Source organism: Manacus candei, unplaced genomic scaffold, assembly GCF_025592945.1.
Source record: "Manacus candei isolate 608988 ecotype Guabito, Panama unplaced genomic scaffold, ASM2559294v1 h1tg000051l, whole genome shotgun sequence".
NCBI lineage: Eukaryota > Metazoa > Chordata > Aves > Passeriformes > Pipridae > Manacus > Manacus candei.
In genome coordinates, this window is record NW_026138099.1 from 959,069 (window position 1) to 985,274 (window position 26,206).

Genomic DNA, 26,206 nt, shown 5'->3' on the forward strand with positions numbered 1-26,206 from the left:
TGCCATGACCAGTCTTTCCTTTAACACCTCCATGGATGGTGACTCCACCACCTCCTTGGGCAGCCTCCAATGCTGAATCACCCTTTCTGTGAAGTTCCTCCTGATGTTCAACCTAAACCTCCCCTGGTACAGCTTAAGACTGTGTCCTCTTGTCCTACTGCTAGTTGCCTCGCTGCCAGGGAGAAGAGGCCGATACCTACCGTGCTACAACACTTGAAGAAAAGTACAAAGATCAGTGTTTACAGAGCCATTGTGCTCTCTACTCTCTTATATGGATCTGAATCATGGGTCATCTACCGCCACCACCTGCGTCTCTAGAACTCTTCCATCAGTGCTGTCTCCGCACAATCCTAAACATCCACTGGTCAGAGTATGTGACCGATACGTCTGTTCTAGAGCAAGCAGCAGTCACAAGTATTGAGGCCATGTTACTGAGAACACAGCTGCGCTGGGCAGGACACGTCTCCAGGATGAAGGACCACTGCCTCCCTAAGATCTTGCTTTATGGTGAACTTGCCTCCGGCTGCCGCAAGAGAGGAGCCCCGAAGAGAAGATACAAGGACTCCCTGAAACAACATCTCAGCCTTGGCCATATTGATCACCAGAACTGGTCTACTCTGGCCTCCAATCGGGAGGTCTGGAGACACACCATCTGTAACGCTGCTGATGCTTTTGAGAAAGCACGCAGGATCACTCTCGAGGAGAAAAGACAGCGCAGAAAGAATCGTGCCTTGCAGAGTGTACTGCCTGGGGAGTCTTTCTGCTGTGCCTTTTGCAACCGGACGTGCCTGTCTCATATTGGCCTTTTTAGCCACCAACGCGCTTGCAACAAGCGTGGGTAGAGCCCTTCCCAAATCTTCGTTCGCGAAGCCCAGCCATGAGACAGCCTCCTTCCAGGTAGTTGTAGAGAGAGTGATGAGGTCAGCCCTGAGCCTCCTCCAGGGTAAACACCCTCGGGTCCCTCAGCCGCTCCCGTTGGCCTTGTGCTCCAGACCCTTCACCAGCTTCGCTGCCCGTCTCTGGACACGCTCCAGCACATCAAAGTCCTTACTGAACTAAGGGGCCCCGAAGTGGGCAAGGAGGGAGGGAGCGGAGCGCTGCCACTCACCCCCATGGCGACCCGTCCGTCCCCGCGCTCCTCCGGCCGCTGGGGGCGGTGCTGGCGCGGGCGGTGCCGACATGGCGGCTGTTGCCTAGCGAGGGGCTGTAAACGGCGCGACGGGACCGGCCCAACGCTGGTGCCGCTGGCCCGGCCGCCGCCACCGCCTTCTCTTCTCCTGCCGTCCTTCCGCACGGGTCCGGCGGCACGGCCAGACGCGGCGGCAGCCGGGGGACGGCGGGCTCCGCGGCCCTTGGCGGCTCCCGAGACCCAGACGTGATCCCGTTCCCGGCTCCTTCTCAGGTTTGGAGAAGCGGCAAAGACGGAAAATGTTCTGGGCCGCCCGCACAACATCACGGCAGTATGTTTGCTCCTGCCTTATGGCAGCCAAGGGCAAACGATGCATCCACACCGAAGTATCTCTGTAACTTCGGTGTACTGGGAATATATCATATTCCCACATTCTTTTATAAAATAGAATCCTATGAAATAGGGTTTCTCTCCCACATATGTGCTTAAAGATGGAGATCGAAATCAGAGGAAGGCTTTTACATGTAGTAACCAGATACATTTAAAATCACACTTCCTTCATAGGTAACACAACTTCTTTCTCTGTGCTTGCCGAGTTACAAGTGTCTGGTGCTTCATAAGTGGAAGAGGGTTTTAAAACTCAGGTATATACATACAACTTTTGGAGTAAAAGGTTCCATTTGACTGATTTATGTTGCCTATGCAATACGAATGCAGGAATAGGAAAATGAGAGGATTCATTGTAAGTGTTTGCTTTATCAACAGTGTCTGTTAACGAGCTCTTAAAATATAATTGCTTCATATGACTGTGTTATGTTCAAATAGAAAATCAGGCAACTCTCAGGCTTAAGTCTGCTAGCTTGGAAATTATTAGAGGTAAAATTTATTTATTAATATAGCTGCTTTTATATTAGGTATTTTTCAAGATTGTAATGGTGCTTACTTATACTTTAGGAAATATCAACTTTCTATTTTAGGAAATTAATTCTTATTTATTATATAATGTGGAAAACTTTTTTTCTTAGTTGCAGACAACTGCGAATCATGTGAACAAAGCAGTAGTAACAGATTTCTTGCTGACTATCTGAACACTGAATGGGAAGCACAGGGCTGGAGCCTGGCATGGAGGAGATCCCAGTTAAAGTTGCAGTCCGAGTCAGACCTCTGCTTTCCAAAGAAATACTTCATAACCACCAAGTGTGTGTCAGATTAGTCCCAAATGCGAAACAAATTATCATTGGAAAGGACCACGTCTTCACTTTTGATTTTGTATTTGGCAAAAGCTCAACCCAAGAAGAAGTTTATACTGTTTGCATTAAGCCTCTTCTAGTGTCTCTGACTGAGGGATACAATGCTACAGTGTTTGCATATGGACAGACTGGTTCTGGGAAGACTTACACCATTGGCGGTGACCACATTGGTAGGTTCTTTTTTTAAGCTGGTCAGCAGTGTGTTTGTGCAAGTTAAATGTTTATTACCCAGTAGATGATGTAGCGGAATTTTAAGGGTTAATGAGAAAAGCTGTAGTAAGAAAAAAAGGTTTCCAAAGTTGATGTGATTAATTAAACTGTTCTAAAGCCTTATCCATAAATTAGGCTATACCAAAAATATCTAAGAAGAAAAAAAATTATAAATTGCTCTTTCACACTCCACATTTTAAAATGCAACTTAAACTAGAATTTGTTTCTGAAATGCAGTGTTTTTCAAGTTTTTTGCTGTGTTTATCTTACCTTGAAAATTCCTGCATTCGGTAGTTAATTGTTTGCTTGCTCACTCTGTGTTGGCTTTGTTTGTTTGGGTTTTTTTGAGAGACATTTCTGTGACATCAAAGAAATTTATTTAGTTGATTTAATTCTTCCGAATGGATATAAATAGATTATTCTAAATCTCTTGGTAGATATTAAAATTTTCCTTTTATTTAGAGTCATAGAACCACAGAATCATTTAGGTTGGAAAAAAACCATAAGACCATAAAGTCCAGTCATTAACTGATCTTTGCTAAGTCCACAAGCCTGTTCTAATGCTTGATCACCCTCTCCATGAAGAAATTTTTCCTAATATCCAATCTAAACCTCCCCTGGTGCACCTTGAGGCTGTTTCCTCTTGTCCTGTCACTTGTTACCTGGGAGAAGAGGCTAACCTCCACCCGGCTACATCTTCCTTACAGGTGGTTTGTAGAGAGCAGTAAGGTCGCCCCTGAGCCTCTTTTTCTCCCAGCTAAAAAACCCCAGCTCCCTCAACCACTCCTCACAGGACTTGTGCTCCAGACTCTTCACCAACCTCGCTGCCTTTCTCTGGGCACGCTCCAGCACCTCAATGTCTTTCTTGAAGTGAGGGCCCCAGAACTGAACACAGAATTTGCTGTGTGGCCTCACCGGTGCCGCATACAGAAGGACGATCCCTGCCCTGGTCCTGCTGGCCACACTATTGCTGATACAAACCAGGATGCCATTGGCCTTCTTGGCCACCTGGGCACTGCTGGCTCATGTTCAGCTGCTGTCGACCAGCACCCCCAGGTACTTTTCTGCCAGGCAGCTTTACAGCTGTTCCTCCTCCAGCTCGTAGCACTGAATGGTGATGTTGTAACTCAGGGGCTAGACCCGACACTTGGCCTTATTGAACCTCATACCATTGTCCTCTTTATTCTGCTTACTGTTGTAACTTCACTTATATTCCCTCCACTAGCAGTTATTTAATGTTCCTCTAAGTAACATTGCTAGCCAAATTGTTTAGGTAGTGAGTGCCACGATCTAAAGCCATTCACAGTCCAGGAATGACAACATTTTAGTTTTATAAATATATTTACTAAATTCATAGTTAGATGTGACCAACCCTTTAGATTTTTGGTGAAAAATATTCTGGGTATCCTCTCAGAGACAAACAGTTTCCATATTCTTGAATAAAGAACACAAATTAATAATGGAAGCATTGCCCTATGCTGAATATTTAAAAAACAAAAATAGAGTTTGGTGTTAGTGTTCCATGTCTACTTCGAAAAAATAGGAAATTACTGTAAATGTTGGTCATATATTTTGTCTCACTAAGGTGCTGATGATTTTTTTAAATTTAAGTAGCATTTGTAGTTTCTCAAACCCTCTAGATGTCATTGCCAACCCTAATGAGTAAGGATAAAGAAGAAATCTGTACTCTAAGGAGTGTAGGTTTAAAACGGACTCCATATTTTTCATAACTTTCATAACTATAACATGTAATTTAGAACTTTGAATCCTATTAATGGATGCAAACAAATATTCTGCCCCACAGAAAAAAAATATTTACAGAAATCCTTGTGAACACTGTGCTCTTCAGATTCCTTAGAATCATAGAATCATAAAATCAGTCAGGTTGGAAAAGACCTCTGAGATCATCAAGTCCAACCCTTGATCCAACACCACCGTGGTTACTAGACCATGGCACCAAGTGTCACATCCAGTCTCATCTTAAAAACCTCCAGGGACAGTGAATCCACCACCTCCCTGGGCAGCCCATTCCAATATCTGATTACTCTCTCTGTAAAAAATTTCTTCCTAATATCCAACCTAAACCTCCCCTGGCACAGCTTGAGATCATGCTCTCTTGTCCTACTGCTGGTTGCCTGGGAGAAGAGACGGGTGCCCACCTGGCTACAACCTCCTTTCAGGTAGTTGTAGAGAGTGATGAGGTCTCCCCTGAGCCTCCTCTTCTCCAGGCTAAACAACCCCAGCTCCCTCAGCCTCTCATCATAGGACTTGTGCTCGAGAATATTCAGTAGCAAATCTCACAGACTTCTCTCAGTTTTCAGTCTTTTTAATTTATCTGACAGAATAACTGCAAGCCTCTGTGCAATTTGTGCTTGTATTTTAGCATCAGTTGCAGTGGATGAAAAAGGCATAATCCCACGGGCTATTCAGGAATTATTTCAGCATATTTCTGAAAACCGTAATATTAACTTCTATGTGAAAGTATCTTATATAGAGGTTTACAAGGAAGAACTTCGAGATTTGTTGGAGCTGGAGACCTCTGTGAAAGAAATACATATCCGAGAAGATGAGAAGGGAAATACAGGTAGGATTTCAGCTCTAAAATTTGATGTGTTGGTGTATTATGGAGGGTTCGAACCATACTGAATCTTGAAAACCAAGACACCGTTAAAAGCTTAACAAAAACCAATATTTATTACCAAGAGGTGGCCAACAAAACAAACAAACCCAAAAAGGAGGAAGGAGGAGAGAAATAAGCCCCCAGCACGACCTCCCCACTTACCCAGCTGTTGCCCATAAAGTTATCTTACAGACCTAGCATGCCTATAATTACCCATAGCAGAAGCTGCATCCTTGGAGAGTCAGTAAGTTCACAAACTGGCAGGCGTCCCCGCCAAAAGGCAACGTTCTCCTTGGTATAAAGTTAGCTCCCTCCAAGAAAGCACTATCTGCTTTTTATACAATTAACTGAGTGACCACAACCTCCCAGGTGTGGCCAGCACCGCCCAGCCCGAGGCCCTCAGTCCCACCCCCTATTATGTAAGTGCATCTCTTCTGCGCACGCGTGGCTTTCCCTGTGCCTGTGTACTGCACTTGGGGAGTCTTTTCCAAATGAGTCTGGGGGCGTCCTTAATCCTCCTCCTCCTCCATCTCTCCTTCAAGCGACCTTGGAGGACAATTAGCCAATCGCAGGATACCAATTAAAACAGTTTATACAAGAAGCTCTCTTCAAGGACAACTTTCCGGTTTATCAGTGCTTGTTTTCCCATAACTTGGCAGGGAAAGAGCAAAGCTTTCACAGGTGGCAGGGCCAAACACAGACCAAAAGTATCAGCATAAATTCACCCTGGTAAAGTTGGTTTTCACTTGTGTGTCCAAGTTATTCTTGCCTTCTCTTGAAAATGCTAGGGAAAAAATAGTTCAAGTTTCAGAATATAAACTCAGTTTAACTTATTTGAAGCAGTTTTGAGGTTAGATGCCTGTGAGTAATAGGTGGATATTCCAATATAGATGGAAATGGCAAATGATAAATATGCAACTATTGCTTCTGCAAATTCTGTCTAGAAATAGTGTGTCATTATTCACTGGAATAAGTATTTTAAGATTAAACCATTAAGAGGAGTAGATTTTTTTTGTAGTAGTAGATATTTTTGGAGGCTTTGAGATTGACACCCTCTAGGTATCTTGTTCACCACATGAAAATGCTAGAAGAATCCACATCAGAGATATTTTATTCTCAAACTGTTTGAGGTTTGGCTTTTGTTTGCTTGTTTATATTCTAATTATTGTATTTACTATTGTTATACTTGTTTTACTGAGCTGTCATGGTTTTCTTGTCTGTAGCTGGAAGAAGGCACTAATTTAGCACAAATCTTGAAGACAATATAATTGCTTCAAAACGATCCCACAATACACTTTAAACTATTTCTCTTCTTCAGTACAGTTTGAGTCAGCTTCAGTAAACTGTGCTAGGACATTTTCCATCATTAATGTAAAGAAAAATATGACAAAAAATATGCTTGGAAGGAGTATTTTGTAGAAGTACACTTCTACTTTATTAGGTTATTAACAGATACCTACCCCAAAGACACAATTATCCAAGCTATTTAGGATAAAAATTCTGTTCTTACCACAGGCCAGGAATCATTTTTACTAAAAATCTTATTGGTTTTAGTATTTTTTTCTTTTTTAAACTTGCAAAATATTCTTTGAGCTGACTTTGCTCATACTTTTTCCAGCTAGCACTAGACTGTGGATTGTGTAAGGCAATGTGCAATGTGTAAATGAGTTGTGTCTTGTGTCTATGATACTGTTTCAAATGCTGACACAATACATCCATATATTAAATATCTGCAGGGTTCAGACGTGTTGTACCTCATGCTTTTCACATATTGATGTCTTCTTTTTTCTGTAGCTATATGCTATGACCACCTAATAATGCAGGCTCGTATGTTTCTTTAATATTTATTTATAGTTATTACTGTAAACTTTTGCTGAAGAGTTTAGAATTAATTGGATTATTCTTACTTGCACCTGTTTTGGTGTTTGAAGTGATTGTTGGCGCTAAAGAATTCCAAGTAGAATGTGCAGATGAAGTGATAAGCCTGCTGGAAAGTGGCAATGCGGCTCGTCATACAGGCACAACGCAGATGAATGAGCACTCTAGTCGATCTCATGCCATTTTTACCATCAGTATTTGTCAGAAGCAATCTGCACAGTCTCAAAAAAATACTGATACTGCACGGGATTTGATCGCTTCGAAGTTTCATTTTGTGGATTTGGCAGGATCAGAGAGGGTAGCAAAAACTGGAAATACTGGTGAACGCTTCAAAGAATCAATTCAGATCAACAGTGGTCTCTTAGCCTTGGGAAATGTCATCAGTGCCCTTGGAGACCCAAAAAGGAAAAGTGTACATATTCCATACAGGGATGCTAAAATCACTCGTATTCTGAAGGACTCCCTTGGAGGAAATGCCAAGACTGTTATGATAACATGTATAAGTCCATCCTCACTGGACTTTGATGAATCTTTAAATTCTCTCAAATATGCTAACAGAGCCAAAAATATTAGAAATAAGCCGGTAGTAAATTACAACCCTGAAAAAGACCGCATTGATGAAATGGAACTTGAAATCAGATTACTTCGGGATGCTTTGCAGAACCAGCAGATCAGTAATCAGTATTTACATGACTTAAATGAAGAAAAAGCTCGTATCAGTTCACTCGAGGAGCAGCTCACCCGCCTTCAGGTTCAGTATTTCAGTTACAGAAATTGTGTAGATGAAGCCTTCCCCTTTCTACTTGATTTGAATGATGACGTTAGCTTAAGAAGAAGTCAGCGGGACAGGTTACAGAGGTGGATCACTATGGTACAGAAAGTAAGGAAGGAAGCTCTCACCGTCCAAGAAACTGACACAAGGACTGAGATCAGCCCAGAGCCACATCATGTCATGATTCTTCAGCTAAAGAAGGAACTAAAGAAATGCCAGGTATTTAATTATAAGTTCACTATTTAAGTAACTAAGTGAAAAATCAATCTGCCAAAACTTGAATTCAGTTTTGAAATATGTATAAAGATGTCACCTTACAATTTGACAATTTAAATTTAATTTGCAATTTTGTATCATTTTGTTTGGCTAATCTCTGGGACATAGGTTTATTTTAATGGATCATTGAATACACAGTCATCTTAATCATGACAGAGGTAAGTAAAGGTTATATTTTGGCTAATAAGTTTCAAGATGACTCTGGAACTGAGTGGTTTTATCTGTTAGATTTTTATTTTTAGCTGTGCTAGTATGCTAGGTCTGGCTGGGATGAAGTTAATTTTTTGTAGTAGCTCTTAGGGTGCCATGTTTTAGATTTGTAACCAATAAAATGCTGATAACACACTAATGTTTTAGGTCTTGCTAAAAAGTGTTTGCACAGCAACAGGCATTCTCTGTTTCTGCCTCTGCCCCTCTAGTGAATAGATTGAGGAATTCACAAATTGTGTGGAAACGCACATACAACGAAGCAGATGACCCAAACTATCTAAAGAGATATTTCATGCCATACAACATCATGCTCAGCAATAAAAAGGGAGAGTAGAATATTTAGGGAGATTAGCTGTATTTTACCTGGGAACTGGTTGAGCATCAGTCAGCCTTGGGAGGTGGTGGCCTTTGCATCATTTATTTTCTTTCACTTTCCTTCTCTCCTCCACCTTCACTTACTGAACAGTTTCTATCTTGACCCATGAATTTTCTTGGTTTCACTCTTCCTTTGCTCTTCCTCCATCCCATTGGGGGTGGGGAGGGAAGTGAGAGAGCAGCTGTGTATGGAGACCAGCTGTGTATGCTTAGCTACTTATTGAGGTTAACCTACAACAGTCTTTTTTTGCACCCAAACTGTGGCTGAAGGTCTTCAAGGTATAACAGATTTGATTTGTGTGCTAGATTAAACTTCTAGGTGTTATACCTGTTGTTATTTGAGTGACTGTTGCAGGTCATGAAGCTACATATTTGCTTTGGGTGCTGACTTGCGTGTTTCCTTGAATAATAAGATGCTTGATTCCTTTCTAGCTATACAACAGCCTCCAGAAGACATTAATGACTGTTTTCAGATTTTCCTGCTTTGTGTGCTGTTTATCACTCTGTTCTCCTTTGCTTGGGAGACCTATGAAAAAAATACCAGCCATCAGCCTAATTTGGTATTTGGGTCTTGCACTCTGGGTGTCCCAGTACACCAAGAACTAATAACTATACTTTTCCCCTCTTCTCTGAGAGACATTTTGTGGAGAGAGGGAAAAATGACACCTATCCCTTCCTCTCCCTCAGGGCAGTTTTTTATAGCCTTGAAGCCTATAGGCTTCTAAGTTCTTTCGGTATCCTCTATAAACCAGACCATGTTTATAGTGATGTGTTGTGATCCCAATTTTGATTATTGTTCATAAAGTTAAACAGCTAATTGGGGATGCCACACAGGGACATTCTCTAAGGTGATTGATATCTGGGGTATCAGTGTGTATGGGAGGAGTTGGGAAGGTACACAGGGTCACTGCTGCCTCTGACAGCTTGGGATTTCGTGCCTGAACAGGCTCATTAACCCATCAAACTAACACATCATTTGAAGGAGGGGAGGTGAAACACAATGACTTGTAAAACTGTGTTAGACCTGGCCCATGCCTTTAAAGTCACTGTACAGTGCTCTTAGAAATGCAAGAGGTTTTCCTGATCTAAAAGCCCACAAACAGGCATTGAGGAGGTCTCTTGCTCTGAGGCCACACAAACAAGACACTAAACCAGAGACTGAACCCTCAACTCTAATAGTTGCTCTTGTAGTCAAGAAGAAAAGTGGAGGCAGAGGTCAACTTAGTAAGAGAAGCAGCAGCTCCTGCTCAGAGGAGGAGAGAGAAAGAATCAGAAGAGGCAGCCTGTTCTGCAGCAGGACAGGAAAGCAAAGAAACAGAAACAGTAAGAGCTGGAAGCTACCCGGTCCCTATCCATGACCAAGCTTCAAGATGTGTGTAAAGATTTTGTCTAACAGCAAGAGGAGCTAATTGCTACCTGTTTGCTCCAGAGCTGGAGTAGTGGGGTTGACAGTCTGGAACTAGAAGATAGGGAAGCAGCAACTGGGATCCATTGCTGGGGACTGTGGGATTGACATAGGGATCAGAAGAGGGCAGCCACCTGCAGCCTCCAGTGGTGACTCTTATTGCGCTTTTCCTAACCTGTATTTCTTCAGCAGTATTCTCACAAAAAATTCCTGTATTTTATTTTCATGACCATGCCTTTAACTAACTGTGTTTCTGAACTACTTATAGATTTCTTTGTCTAATCACTTTTCTAACACTTGCTTTTGTGTTAGATATCAGCTCTTGCTTTTTAGTGGCATCATACTTGTTTATGGTTTTCTAGCTGGGGTGAGAATTTCAAAACAAGATATATGAGTCTTAACATGCAGATATCCCATAAGGGTCCCGTCCTGCTGGTAGTTCTAATTAGCTGTTTCTCAGACAGCAGAAAATAATCCTAGGCAATCCTACGGAGAGAAGAGCTCTCAGCCTTCTCTAGCATGATAATGTCTCCTCACAGAACCGAAACATGATCAAATAAATAAATCTTTTTGGGAACATCCCCATATACATTTAGGAAGTACAAATTTTGGATATGCTGAGTTAAAATGTTGACTATGAATAACAAAATGTAAGAAATAATGCAGATTGTTGTATGATAAACAGTCTCAAATTTATTTTATAACTTAAAACAACTGTACACTAGTTGGAAACTGAGTGAAGTTCTGACATAAGATGAATGCTAGAAAAACTAATTTGAGTCTGTCGTGTAGTGGAAGGAGACAGTGCTCCAACAAGTTAGAATTTTGTAACATCAACACATTTTTAGTTTGCACACCAAACTGCCATGTCTGTAGACTGTTATCAGGCAATTGCATAAACAGATGTGGTCTTTTTTTTGTTCTCAAGCAATCTAAGTCACAACTTTTTTCTTCTTCGTTGTCTTCTGTGGCTTATTTTAACCCCCTGTTTCCATATTCAAAACAGTGTAAGAGCTTAGCTTAGACTTAAATTTCCCCAGGAGGAGATGGTTAAGGAAAGGCTAAAATAAATGAGTAACTACAGAGTGTAGAGCAGTGTTTGCATATGCCAGATTTAGTAGCTAATAGTGGACCCATTCTTGTGTGCACATACCCATTTCTTTTCTAACAGCTATGATCGCCTGTATAATGCTGTCTTACACAAAATTAAAATCCTGGCATTGTGAATTAGCCATAGGTAACAGCCAAACTAATTTGTGCCTCCACCAGCAGGACTCGTGGAGAAAAAAATAGGAAGAACGGGAATGAGAAGGTTTGTGGGTTGACATTATGTTTCTGTATCTTGTATTTGGCTTCTGCACGCTTCCTGGAAGAGTAACAACATTTGGAAGTCTCCTTCAATCAGTATTGGATTATTCATTCAGACAAACACCTGAAGAAGCATTCTTACAGTTTCTTTAAGCTGTTATCTGAGTTTCAGAACAAGAACAGCTGTTCTTATTTTTTTCATTTGATGAGTGTATTAATCACAAGATGCTGAGATCTTGTGGCTGCATGTAACAGCATGCTAAGGAGAATAATTGAATTCAGATATATACTTCAGTAAAGGAGCTTTGGTTATGAGTAAATTATTCCCTTTGGAAGAATGAAACTTGTCAGAACAAAATCAATAGATGAAACGGAAGTGAAAAAATAACTGGTAGAAACTGCAGATAACCACTTAGATAATTTGCCATACATACCTCAAAACTTTGCAGTTTTGATCATGTCTTTTAACAACAAATGAGCTTTTATTTTCCAGCTTTTCCACTTTCCGCCCTTTTCCCCAGCTGAACTTTTCTTGTATTATATAGCAGGCACTAGTTATGGATGAAGAAGTATTCAGCCAGAAGGATCGTGAAGTCCAGATACTACAGAATCAGATAAAGACATTACTACAGGAAAATGAAGAACAACTGGAATCTTTAAAGGAGGCTCAAGAAACACATAGATTACAGGTATTTTTCCACTGATACGCATGTATCTGTATTGAACCATCCTTCCACTGTGTGAATGCATTCAACAAGTCCCTGTATTTTTTTTTATTTAACTACCAGTCAATATTAGAAACATTTTGATTGAATTAGAGCTGTATCACTTAATCAGTTGGGTTCATCTAGTGGATGAACCACAATAATGTGATTCTTGAAGTCTGTATGTAAGCCTAGCTGTGCCACAACCTTCCTGTATAACCTGAGATGAATCATTCACTCTCCCCATGCCTTCCTGTTATGTTTCAGGATTTGCATTATTGTTAAGTAGTTTCAGGACTGATTTTGTTATAGCTTTATTAAGAATTAGAGTATTATTCCATTTTGAGTTCACAAGACAGAATTCCATCCTAACTTTCTGATCATTTACTAATAGAGAAAACTGAGTGACATAATGGAAAGAGACATAGTGAGAAAGAGGCTTCTTGCCTCTTTCCTTCTCTAGATCTTGTGCTTGCTAATGAAATTAAGATGGCTATCATGTGCATAACATTTTAAGATCAAGAAGACTGCAGATAGAATAGTTAACATTCTCCCGGTGTTGCCTGTCACATGGATGACAGATAAATTATTATATAACTTTTTTAAAAGAGAAAAGCATAAACATGGATAGCTAGTGCTCTTCTCCTTATTATACTTTGTCTCCTTTTTCCTCTTCTTTACTGATGGCTTGGGCATAGTCAATGACTGAAAGGTAAGTATACTAGTCATCATCTTTTTCTTTCCTCTGTCACTGTCTTTCTTTTCTGTCACCTCTGTCTAGATTTTTATTTTTAACCTGTACACCATAGTGTCAACATACACTGTGATAATGCTTATATAAATTCTGGAGGATACAAAGTAGGATACAGGAATATGTAACAGTGTAGGTAAAAGATCATGACTTTCAGTATTGGAGACAGCAGAGAAGCTTGAGAGCTTTCAGGCACCATTTTGGTATTTATTTCACTAAACTGCCATTTCTATGTAAAAACAGGTAGAATAATGAAAAGTAAGTATTTTTGTCAAATATTTTAAGTTTTATTCACAGGAATATGTAATTTAATGATACATGATAGAATAAAAACTTTAAAAGTAACAAGTATTAGGTATTAAATGTTTATAAAGATATGTATTTATGGAATGGGTGTTACACTGTGGGGTTGTATGTACAATAGTGTCAGGGACAAAAATTCTTAAAAGGGTTAAATAATACCTTCTAGTCAATCAGTTAGCTGTTGCTGCTTCCAAAATGATAATAAATGTGATATTCATACATATATTCTATTTCCTATAACATAGGGATAATATGTACTGTATTCCAAAACAACATCAATATGTAAGGCGTTGTATGTTTGTGTTTGGAAGGAACTTTCAATCTAAGAGAACAGCATAAGAAGGAATAGAAACTTATACTCAAAGTAGGAGAATGCAAAATGTATCATGAGCTATTCTTCAGCTTTTCTGTTGTTGTAAGGCCAGATTTTAACCATACTTTGAAAAGAATCAAAAATAAGAGAGTGAATTGAAAATGTATATAATCTTGGCCTTGTGGATAAATCTGTTTAGATAACATAAGTACTTTTGAACGATGTACAGAGAATGCTGTAGGAGAAGCAGACAAGGTCTCCAAACTATCATTACCAACAAAAGTTGAGGCTGGGTGGAAGAAAAAAGCAGCAAGTCATCCTAGGACATGTACATGTTTATGTTTATTTTTACAAATAATCTTTCAAGTGGAAGTGCTCAAAGAGAAAGACGAAGCCCATACACATGTTTAATTCATAAGACTCAGACCATGAGTTTCATTTGAACATTTTTTTTGAATTCCCATTTTATTTCTCCATAAACACCCATATAAAGGAATTTCAAGCTGCTAATTATGTTGTCCGCCTCTCACTAGATGCCTAGATAGGCTCATGTAACTTAACTGGGATAGGTTTTTCTAAAAAAAATGTGTCTAAAATTTATTGGAGTTGGTGTGTGAGTGGATTGATGATATGTCATAGCATTTGTAGTTTGTTACAGAATTTGCCTGTGCCCAGCAGAATAATTTAGGGTCAGTGAGTGATTTACAAGATTCATGACCTTTGTATGGAATTTAGAAATAGTGAATATGATACAGAGCTCACTTTTGCTTTGTTATTTTTTCCCCATGAGACTGAGAAAATGGTAGAACAGCAAATGCTTATTGATCAGCTAAAAGAAAAATTAGAGAAGATTACAGATGTGAAAACTTTAGGTATCTCAAATGCTTGTGAAGATGGGTCAGCATTTGCAAGGAGGCCCTACAGTGTCCCACTCACAAAAAATCTGCTACGCTCCCTTCACCCACCTTCAGGTACAGAGACCCAAAAGGTAAGGTCTACCCAAATCTTACATTTTTGCCCCTCTACTTTGTAATGATGATGGGCCAATAATTAGACATGACATGACAGTGGCTTTCTCAGATACTGCTTAGCTTCTCATGAAAGACTCTGAAAAATTATTTTCTTGCAACACTTGCTATGCCACAATTATCCAAAATATTCAGGCTTAAAATTCCTACTTACAAGTGCTAAGGCTCTAATATTTTCTGGTGGTTTTCTGGGGGTTTTGAGAGTTCAAATACAAAACATTAACAAAAATGAATTATTATTTTTACGACTGTATTGAATATGTGGAATAACAAGTTTCTAACAGTGCCTGTTTTCACATTTGAAGCTCTTGCAAAACCATTTGTTACAAAGGTATTCAGAGTTATTAGAGAAAACTTCTAATTTTGCTTACAAGCTCAGGTGATGTCAGAATTTTAAATTGAAATATTTTTTTAAAATATCAGTAAAGAATTGCTAAATTGTTGCAGCTGTTTTTACCCATCACTATTTTTGTGTGCTCTCTGGCAGGTGTATACCAGCCCCTGTGCCTTCTCCCTGGACAGGATAATGGCAGAATTCCATGCTCGCAGACAGATGACACTGAGCAAGATAGAAGATCAGGATAAAGTCCTTCACTGCCACCTCTCTGATCAGAGTGATGAAGAGGAAGAAAATACAGGCAGCAAAGACAAAACCTCATTTAAGTAATTTTTTGTTCTATAACTTTTGTTACAGACAAATGCATAGGTATAAAGGTAGAATTACTGCCTAATCCTGCCATGATATGAGACTATCTGTAATGTTACTTACGGTAAACTTGTGGGACCAACTGGGCATATTGCAGAATAAGTTTGATAAACATAGGTTTAACAAAGATTGCATAATCCTTGGTTTGGGGCCAGAATCTGCCATGAATATCGGGGGTGGTGTGGAGCATAGATGGGAAAGAAGGTACAAATGCCGTGGTAAGTTTGGTATTCTTTTCTGTTAGAATCATAAGATTTGCGCGAAGCAAATTATATCCCTGTGTATTCGCAGTTTAGCATGTTTATCGTTCTTCCTTAGGCATTCCATAAACCAAATATGGACACAAAATCAGGCTTCTCTGTGCACTCTTCCTGATCTAAGTGACATGAAATGTCAAATAAACAAGTCTGGTTTATCCAACAAATTTGTGCTACAGATTGACACAGCCACAGGTAAAATGGAAGTCATAAGAGCAAATCTTATTACAGTATCAGCATATGCAAGAGTGTCTTTAGGACATGTAACTATTTTTCCCAGCAAACTGTGTGTATTTGATACGAATATTTTTTTAGTTACAGCTCAATGTAGGCTTTCAAGATTCTATTCTTCTTTCCCTTTCTGAAACTGATGTCAGTAGCCTTAGTGTTTAAGTAATATTTGTTATCCAGAAAGCTAGTTAGATATAATCCTTAGTACTTCTTCAGTGAAACAAAATGGATTCTCTTATCTTACCAGAAATGCACTGAAATGTTTTCAGAAATATTTTTCCTCATGCTTAGAATCTTGAAATGCAAGTGCATACATTTCTTTTCCTGTTTAGATGCATAGCAGGGAAAAGACTCTTGGTGCTATTCTCTCCTTTTGATTATTTTACTTCATGTGGAAGCACTCCACACAGAACCTTTTTGGGTACAGCATGTATTCCAGATTTTTTATCTCCATTTTGCTTTGTTTTTTTCAAGGTGAAAAGATTGACAGCCTCCAGAAAATTCATGTTTTTAACATGCAGAAGTTGAAGATTTCAGAGTTGAGATTCACTGAGACTGAGCAAAAAATAAGAGAACTTGCACTTAATATCAAAAGGAAAGAGGAACTTATTAAGGAATTAGTAAGAACAGGTAACTGGCTACTATAGGGATAACTGGAGTGAAGATATTCAGAAAAAAAAGAAAAGCCACAAAAAAACTGAAGTCCTGCATGTCTTAGTTTTTACATAGCTACCTTACACAAGAATACTTTTAACAATTTAGATTTATAACTTTTGCTGATTACTTGCTATAATTGCACTGAAGGCTGTAAATTTTGATTACAGCCTACTCTGCTATGATATGCAGATGTATTTGTTAAATACTTTTTGTACTTTGTTGATTGTTGCTCTTATCCAACAATAATGTAATTTTTCATGTAAGCTCAGTGCTACTGATCTCTTCATGGACATGTATTTGTCATATGGTGTCTGGGATAGGAGACAAGATACATCCCTGTATCTTCTGTGTTTTAGCACAGTAGAGGAACAGGAGTTGGAAGTGGATGAGGGAAAAGGTCAGTGTCCCTGTTAGCCTACATCCCTTACACATCTGTCCTGATACAGAAACTAGCCTTATGGTGACAGTAAGGATCTCTTTTCTCAGCTCCTTCAATCACACTCCTCTCCTATGCTTACCTTCTCTTGAGGTTGTCTTTTGGCACTGAGGAAGATTCTGTGCCCCACCGCCAATTGCCCAAACAGGACAAGTCACGGAGTAGAAACACTGTCCAAGGTTTTTTTCCTAATTATTAAGCTTAAAGCTGAGTAATAAATAAATGGCATATTATTCTGGAAAAAAAACCCAAACAAATTTACGAAATACAGGGAGCCATTTTGGCAAACACTACAATAGGCAGAAGAATTTAAATTTGGCAGTCAGGTGGCTTTTGGTGACATCAGGTGACTTGTGAAAAATTCATATATAGGACTCCTTCCTTTATGTCCATTTCAGAGTTACAAGGGAACTGCATGTTCCTTTAGTATTGGAAATTGAATCAGAAATTACTGATTTAGCCAGAACAAAGTAAGTAATGATTCAACTACAAAATTGAGTATTACATTTCAACTGATTATTATGCTGTCTTTAAGGTAAGGATGCTCAGTCTGTAAGTAGGCAATATTCTTTGAAGATAACTAAACTGGAGCAAGAAACTGAACAGGCCAAAATGGAACTGGCTGAAACACAAAAGCAGCTTCAGGAGCTGGACAGTAAAGAGGTGAGAGATGTTCCTGAGAAAGTCAAGTTACAAAAAGAGTTCCGGAAGAAGATGGATGCAGCTAAGTTGAAAGTGCAGGTATTTCTGGTCTGACCATTAAGGGTTGCAAATCTCTGTCTCCCTGTCATATCTGAACCTTAACACTCTGCTTGTAAAATTCTCACCTGTTTTACACTTTAGAAGTTGGCTGGATTGAAGTAGCTTATGAGAAACTTAATACTATTATACTCAGAATGCTATTTAACATATACATGGTTAGATACATACAATATTTTCTTGGTAGGAAAGAAGCCAAAAAAGAAGTGGGAGATATAGGATGTCCATATACCATTGTATGTAGTATCATAAAAGAACCTATACAAGGAGTCTATTACAAGTTTATTACCTGCCATAAAATCAATGTTTTATGAAAATACTATATAAATTCCAGCTCTAAGCAAATTCATGTGATAGTTTGCAATACCAGGCCCAGTACAGTCATATTTGTTTGACACTGACCTTCTGTTTTTAAGTTCTGCTACACCTAAGTTTAAATTCTGTGTAGGGCCAGCTTAGGTGCTCTGTGCCTCTCAATCTTAGAATGGTGGGTCAGAAAAGTTCCATGTGGAAAAAGGTAGTTGGCTTATTGGCTTGAGCTCAGAACCAGCATTCTGTCACCATTATGTCTCTGCACATTTTCTAGAGGTGTTAGATTTTACTACTTTCACTGTTTTGCCAGGCATGAACTGTATTTTACCTTTTTTCTGCCTGTGCGACTTTACCAGATAGCTCAGAAACCTCAGGAATATCAGGTGATTGTTTGGGCAGAAGTTAGTAAGTCTTGCTGACTCTAAGAATTCAGTGAAATAAAGAATGAAGTTGAGTCTTAGTTATAAGTTTTCCTGGTATTAACTGAAATTTGACATGAATATTCAGGCCTTACAAAAGAAGCAGCAAGACACTAAGAATCTGGCTTCCTTATCTAACCAAAGTGAGAGAGAAGCAACAGAACTTGAGCAGAACGTGGCTCAGATGAAGCATCAGCAATCCCAGATACAGAAGAGACTGTATGAGGAGAGTGAAAAAAAGAAGCAACTAGAAGCAGAACTTCAGCAGGACCAGCAACAAATTAAGGTAGGATTTTTCCTGTTTCTTTATGACAAAGAATTAGATGCCCCTGCTTCCTCAAAGACAATAAACTATACTGCCAGGGTTTCCATAATTTTCAGTAATGACTTAATAACTTTCTGGATAAATGCACTCAAGAAATTGTGTGTAAACATTTTCACATAAATCTTCAGTTTGCCTTTCTCTTTCAGCTTTTTTTTTTTTTTCATTTTATTACATGATATCTAGTTCTAAATTGCAATTTTACAGGTAAATTTAGGGTCAGTATTTCAGATTATATACTTGTGTGAACTCTGACATTAAATGCATTTGACTGACTGATGCAGGAAGAATGGTGCTTTTTATTTGTTCATAGGAATTTCAACTTAAGATGGAGCAACAACAGAAGATCCTTGAACTGAAGGATAAAGAAATTGCTGCTTTCAAAAAGAAGACAAATAATTCTGTGGGAACTCCACATAAACTACAGGTAGTTAATCTATTCCAAATCTGATAAAAAAAAATTTTCATCCCTAGTCATATATCTTTGTGAACTGTTTGGAAAAAGAGTGTTCCATCATAGTTTTGTCTTCTTTTTTGCTGTAGCAAAAAATGGCAATATAGTCTAGCAGCTCTTTTACTCTTTTTCAATGAAAGAAAGAAAGGAGGGCCTTTAAAGTTTTCTTCCCTACAATTTGTGAGAAATGCTGATTCAGAGACCCAAGAGTTCAACAGGTTTGGTTTTCTAGTAGGTTTGAGGGTGATCTTGTTGTGCAATGTTATAAATATTCCATGGGTTGTTTGGGGATTTTATTTTGTTTGGTTTTCTACTCTGACATAAATTACTGTGGTCTCTGCTTTTGGTTGTTCATAACAGGGCTAGAAAAGTATGTGTTCTATGCAGTGGTGCCACCTACATTATTTCAATGTGGACACTGGAACCTGAGTTACCTAAAGTCTTTAAAGGCTAAAAGAAGTTTTAAAAGTTAAATAAATGCAACTGTAAAGCCCTGATAAACTGTGGCTTCAGAATAAATTTGTAATGGACTATGCTAGCTGGATCAGAGATGCCATTTACTGTCTTTAATTCTTTCAACATCACAGTTTCTTATCTCCTAATGTTTTTTCCACAAAGAGCCATTCTTGGGCAACTATAATGCAATGATGATGGGCTAGCTGAATTCCCATGGTACCTTCTAAACCTAGTTGCTGTGCTTAGGTAGATGACATCTATTTATATAACTATTCTTAGAAAAGGAATATCTCTCACTTAAATACATCTGATACAAATTTGTTTATATGAGATGTAGCAATATAACATTGCTGAGCCCCTTGTTAAGTTAGTCCAGTTTCTGTATTATTTTTAGCCAAGATATTGTTGCAGAATTAAAGTTAACATTAGAAATGTCAATGTCTGCTACAGTTTTATCAGTAATTATAAAAAAGATAAACATTATAATAGAATTCTGACCCAAAAAGTCCTGGCTAATGCTCTCTGGATCTGTATTGAAACTTTAGAAATTAGAAGAGCAAAAGAAGTGGTTGGATGAAGAAATGGAAAGAATTCTTCAACAACACCAACAGTTAGCAGAACTAGAAGAAGATTTAAAGAAAAGAGAAGCCATTGTAGCCAAAAAAGAAGCATTATTGCAAGAGAAAAGCCACCTGGAAATCAAGAAATTGAGATCTAGCCAGGTAATTTAAGAAAATTAAGGCTGACTGAAAGACTGGGGATGGGGTGAGGGGGCAGGGAACACAGACAAGATAGCAGAGGAGGCTCAAGCCAAGTGTCTTTAAAGGTGATGTAAGTACTGGGTGGCTTAACCAATCAACGATTAAAATGTAAATAACTCAGACAATCATTTTTATTCACGTTTTCTCTCCAAAATTGCAAACCAAATCAAACCAAACAGTTCTGAACTGTGGAGTTCTGTTAATGCAGAGCATTAACTAATACGATATCCATGATATCATATTATTTATGAATATGACTCAGTCCTTTTGCAAACTAGAGAATATGACAGGGAAATATCTTGCAATATTTGTTTTTCAGTAGCAAAAGTGAATTGTGCTTGAAGTATCATTGTCACTTATAATGACTAGTCCCTTTAGTATGTAGAAAACTGCACCTTGAGTGCTTTTGTTTTCTTTCATCTTTTGCATATCTTATGGTAGCTGTCTGCACAAAATAAATGGGGTCCCATTGCAAGAAGCAAGCAATTTTTTCACTTCAGAATGTGACAGTTTCACCTACTTTTTTCTTACTCAAAGGGAGTATCTCAGTCTTATATCTGTGGTTGCTGTGGGTTTTTTTAGGCCTTAAACAAAGATAGTGTGAAACTGTCAGCTCGCTTAAGTGTACTGGATCAGGAGCTGTGTGATAAAAGTATGCAGCTTCAGGGCAGCACCACTGAAGACAAGACAGACATTTTGGAAAAAATTCAGGTTCTCCACATGGAAAGGGATCAGCTGCTCAGAAGGAAAAATAGTGTGGATGAGAAACTGAGAGATGGTAAAGTGTTGTCAACTGAAGTAAGTAAGCACCTCTGAGAGATAAATATAGATTTTAGCTAGTGTTAGATAATAATGTCTCCAAATATTAGAAAAGCTAGAACTAAGGAACCGAGGTTGTGTATTTTTGTAAATAGCAATGTTAGAATACTGCTGTGATAGCACCAATTACATGCTGGTAACGAAGCTGAAGTCCAGAGGGACTTAATTCAGATAGTGCCTTGCCAAGTCTATTGGTCTAAGAATCATACAATGAGAATAAGGGAACTAGAAGTTCATCAGTTTATCACAGGCAGATATTTAATGTAATGACGCAGAACAAGCAATGTGCTGACATAATAACATCCCCTGAGTATTTTCATAGGATTTTGTGGAATAACAAACTTCACCTGAAGGACTCCGTATTTTTACAGCGAAAATAAGTCATATTACCTAGATGGCCCACACTTGAGTTGATTGAAATCATTATGTTGAAGATGTAATAAATCTGCAGTGCTTCAGGCCACACATTTCTGCCACTTCCCTACACAAGTTTTGGTCACCAAACTCCTTATTGACCTGTAAAAACTAGCACAACCAAAAAAAAATAAAATAGCAGAAGTCAACTATTGTGAGGATGAGGAAAGGATAAAAAAGGAAACATGACTTCTGGTTTTCATCTGATCAATCTCTGTATCGTGCTAGGAGTACTATGGCAGGAAAAGACAGATGTTCTAGATTTGCACTCTACCTCTTGTTTTTCCTGTTCCATTGTCTGTGCTACTACTACTACTTCTTACCCTTAAGTTTAGTTTTGCTCTTGAGAGTGAAGTTAAAGATGTCTTGAAAGATTAATTCTAAGCTTTTTTTCTTAAAAAAAGTTTCGCTCATGTGTTTCTCTGTAGGAAGAACATGTCCTTTTCCAGCTAGAAGAAGGAATTGAAGCTCTGGAGGCTGCTATTGATTACAAGAATGAAAGTATTTATAATCGCCAGCACTTGCTTAGGTCATCTTCTCAGAGTCTTTCACAGAGTGAGAATAATGTAATAGGGAAACTAGTTTCCCTGTCTGCTGCTGAGCTCAGAGCTATAATCATCAATTATTTCAACAAGGTTTGTTTTGGCTAATGAATAATATTTTATTCTATTTTATATTACTGTTCTAGATAATGAAATGGTAGCAAGAAGTAAAAATAAATTTAGGAAACTTTTGGTGAAAATCTCTTCAGGTTACATAGATCTGCTATTAATTCACATATTTTAGTTTTTATGTTAACCTAAATAATATACTTAAGTGTTAACTTTGTATATCTTGTTTTGAGGTCATTGGCTTGAAAGGTGCTGCAAATATGGATATTTCCTTCCCCCTTTCCAGTGCTCTGTTTTGCTAACTTTCAGAGCAGCAGCATATTTAAATAGTGGTGGTGTATTGAAATTCTTCCTGACTGCAGGCTTTCAAGAAACCTTCATAAAGCTCAGGCTAATATTTCTACTTTTTTTATCTAAATTGAATATGAACTAGTTTTGCATTAGTTGCCTGCAATGTGTACAGCTACATACTGAAGAATTATACTGATATCTGGAAACATAAAAATGAAATGCATTAGAATATGGTGTGTCTTTGTAACTTTGGATGATTTTGTAAACAAGTTGTCTGCAGGATGCAAGTTGGAAGTTTTTCAGAATCAGGAAGCCACTGTTGTTTCAGTTTAAATTTTGTACAGAGTATTAAAAAATCCACTAGTCCATGTGATCAAAAGGTACACAGTTCAGTTCTAAAGTGTCAGCTGGTAGCAATGGCAAGTCTGTTTCCAGAATAAGCCTAATGGCTTGTAGAGATCATTGGTTTTGTATGTTTTAATCTATTACGCTGAAGGGTAAAAGGTTTTCTTAAAATGCTTTGATAAATCAGAATAAGTGTATTTCTTTCTCAGATTGTTGGCCTACGTGAGTCTGAACGAAAATTACAACTGCAGATTGAAGAACAGGAAATGAAGGCTATGGACCGGGAAAACATAATACATGAATTAGAATCAGCACTTGGACACGTGAAGTTGCAGTATGACAGGCAGCTCACCCTCCAGCGCAAAGAACACCAGAAAAAAATACAGCTGATATTGCATCATTTGAAAGGTATCTGCTGCTTGGAATGGATCGTACAGCAAGTACTGTCTTCAGTCACTACAGAGAAATACTGTATTCCAACTAAAAAAATAAAAGAATAAGGTTCAGAGATATATTTTGGCTGTCACTAATTCTGATGTCATGTATGATGCCAAGGAGCAGACACATGGTGTCTGCATGAGAGGAAAATTATATCTTTTTTAAAGATATAATCAGAATTGTTGTATTTTCCTACTGAATTTACTGATATTGGAAAGTTGAAATATACTGCTCCTGCTGATCTTGATCTTCCAAATACTATTAAAACTGACAAGCAGGGTTGACATGGCCTTTTCAATCCTGTGTCATGCTAGTTAAAATGCGCACATTGCAAGCAAAGTGCCATCAAGATACAAGACATACTCTGTCTAGCTGGGCATCTTGATTTCTGACATTTGGTTCTTAAACTAGTTTTATTTCTTCTAGAACAAGAGAGTGAAGGTATTGCAGAAACCTTGAAAGGGTATGAAGTAAAAGTCCAGCAACTGGAAAAGGAATTATTTTTCTATAAGAAAACCAGCAGAGAGATGAAAAAGAAATTGAAGGGCCTCTTTGGAGAGACATCCCATCAAATATTGTCATCCAGTAAATGTGAGCATATTATCTGAAACTGTTTATGCAATGGTCAGTAGACCATTTGAAGAGGGTGAACATACAGAAGTATATCAGATAGCTGTAAGTGTCATATTTTTACTGAACTGTTCTTCAGGAATATATTACAACTCTCAGTTTCAAGGGAGAGACAACATTGATTTATAGCTGTAGCAGTGGTATAACAGTGGTTTAAATTTTTGTTCTGTTTTCCCTGGATTCTAATATAATTTCAGCATCTACAACCTCAAATTATTATGGTTAACAAAAAGGAATTTTGCTATCTAAAAGGGTCTGAATGGTATTAAACTAACAGCTTTGTTATATGTCATGCACTTGATTTCTTAAAAGTTACTGCGAGATTGTCAATGAAAAATTCCATGCTTTTAGTTACTAACTAGTTACTTACATACTAAGGCTGAAAGAGAGGATTTACATACTTGTAGGGGAAAAAAAGTGCTTTCTAATGTGGTTCTGTGCTTTGACATAAAAAATCCTCAACCAACTCAAAAATACCAAAAAACACCAACAACCAACAGTTGCTATAAGTTTTTAATTGTTCTATGTCCTACTTGCCAGAATCCAAACCTACAACAGAGCTATTCACATGGAGGAGAAAAGAAGGTTCAATTTCATCGCTATTTCAGTTGCCTCATACCTCTCGATGACACCACAATACCTAACATGCACAATACAGCCTTCTTGGCCCCACGTTTCTCTTTGAGGCTCAGCAAGACTGGTTCTTCCTCCAGCAGATGCTTCCGTTTCTTTCCACGCTGACAATGCTGTGCCTTCTACAAAGAAATGCCAACCACTTCCCTGCTACTCCCAGAGTGAAGTAAGGCTTGGCTTTTGCCCTCTGGGCAGGATAATGAGCCAACACATTCATTACCATAAAGTACACCATCAGACTGTGAACATGAATATTCCAGAGACTGGATTATACATGAGCATGGGAAAGAAGCATGTAGTTCAGGACAATGTATCCATGTCCTGAATATTCATAGGGAAACACCTATCCTAGGCAAATTGTAGCAATGGAAAGAAGGGAGAAGATGCCTGTGAATATCCACATTTTTCAAATGCATATACTTGCAAGTTTTTTAAGAAATACTCTGCATTTAGTTATTTTTCTTTTTAATACATTGTGAGGCATGTTGCTATATAATGTAATAAAAACACTTTATAATTTGTTACTGAGCTTTAGAAATAATAAAATCCCTTTGTGTATATTGCAGTCAAATTTGCAGAATGTGTTTTGTGTATTGTATTAGTATAATTGCTGACTGTTTTCCAATGTATGAATAATTTCATTTTTGTCATGGTTCAGTTGTTTCAAGACTGCCTACTAGGATACATTACAAGTTAGTATGGTGAGGCTTTTATTAACAGCACCTTCTCAGATGAGAGTAATGACTAATTCCTCTGACGTTTTTGTAGATGGTGAACTCTTTGAACAGAAAGGACAAAATGTGAGGTGCTGATAATTTCTTACCATGTTCATGCTACAAGTTACTGATGCTGTAAAACCATATTGACTACCTATGGGAGGCGCTCAGAAGAGTTGTAACTTTCAGCTATTTATCTCCTGATAAATTTCATTTTAGGTAACAGTGCTGGTCAAGAGGAAGCAGAAATTGCTTCTGAAGATTTCAAGTGAAAACAGCTATTAAAGTTCATATATTTATTAACTACAAGTAAAAGTACTTCTTTGAAGCATCAGAAAGCTCCCAATCTGTCAACCTGCTCAGTGTACTTTAAGCAATGAACAAAAATAGTAATAAACTAATTTAAAATAATTCTATGCTTCTTTACTGGATTTTGTTACAACGTCAATTCCTCATTGAAATTTTTTTGCTTTAGATACTATCTAGACACTGCTATAATGGACTGAAAATAGGGAGAGAGAGACCTTTTCTCTAGCTAGTCTGGTGTATAGGAATACCATGTAATTATTAACAAACAAACCTTTTTTTTTAGCATATGGTGAATCTGATTTCCAATTTCAGCTATATGTGGGAGCCCAAACCCAGCTTTCAGCAAAAGAAAACAAGGGCTGACAAACACCTCATGGTCTGAAGGAGCTGGACCCTTCTCACAAGACCTGTTAAAGTTCTACCTTATGGATTAAGCCTGGCTCCAGCAGAAATCAGAGAGGACTCTTGAGATGATTGTATCAGACCATGTCTAAACCCCTTTAATCCCTTTCCCCCTATGTAATCTTGGTTGAGGGAAATATTTAACCCATTGGGTGACGGTAGTAAAAACTTGTGTAATTCCCTAATTAACATAGCTCGTCCTCTTCATTAACATGTCCAGCCCCGGATGCCTTTAAAATAGTGTTCGCGTGTTCAATAAACTATCCCAGTTTCCCCATACTGGGATCGTGTCTAGC

The 26,206-nt window shown here is 38.3% G+C and overlaps 1 protein-coding gene across 7 annotated transcripts; it reads left to right on the top strand.

Moving 5' to 3' along the window:
• The first annotated feature begins 1,195 nt into the window (after nucleotides 1-1,195).
• Nucleotides 1,196-25,593, top strand: KIF27 (kinesin family member 27). Of its 7 annotated transcripts, none has more exons than XM_051801341.1 (18): nucleotides 1,196-1,402; nucleotides 2,155-2,549; nucleotides 4,973-5,173; nucleotides 7,141-8,078; nucleotides 11,979-12,122; nucleotides 14,295-14,492; nucleotides 15,020-15,195; nucleotides 15,557-15,690; nucleotides 16,201-16,356; nucleotides 17,355-17,482; nucleotides 18,398-18,595; nucleotides 18,945-19,058; nucleotides 20,087-20,263; nucleotides 20,885-21,100; nucleotides 21,964-22,170; nucleotides 22,992-23,190; nucleotides 23,647-23,811; nucleotides 25,419-25,593. In XM_051801341.1, the coding sequence occupies exons 2-18, from the start codon at nucleotides 2,225-2,227 to the stop codon at nucleotides 25,469-25,471; spliced, it is 3,729 nt and encodes a 1,242-aa protein (XP_051657301.1). In that variant the 5' UTR covers nucleotides 1,196-1,402; nucleotides 2,155-2,224; the 3' UTR covers nucleotides 25,472-25,593. The 7 variants fall into 7 exon arrangements, with proteins under 7 accessions (XP_051657301.1, XP_051657298.1, XP_051657302.1 ...); XM_051801338.1 differs by having other exon boundaries at nucleotides 11,982-12,122; nucleotides 17,355-17,560; XM_051801336.1 differs by having other exon boundaries at nucleotides 1,197-1,402; nucleotides 17,355-17,560.
• Nucleotides 25,594-26,206: the final 613 nt, after the last annotated feature.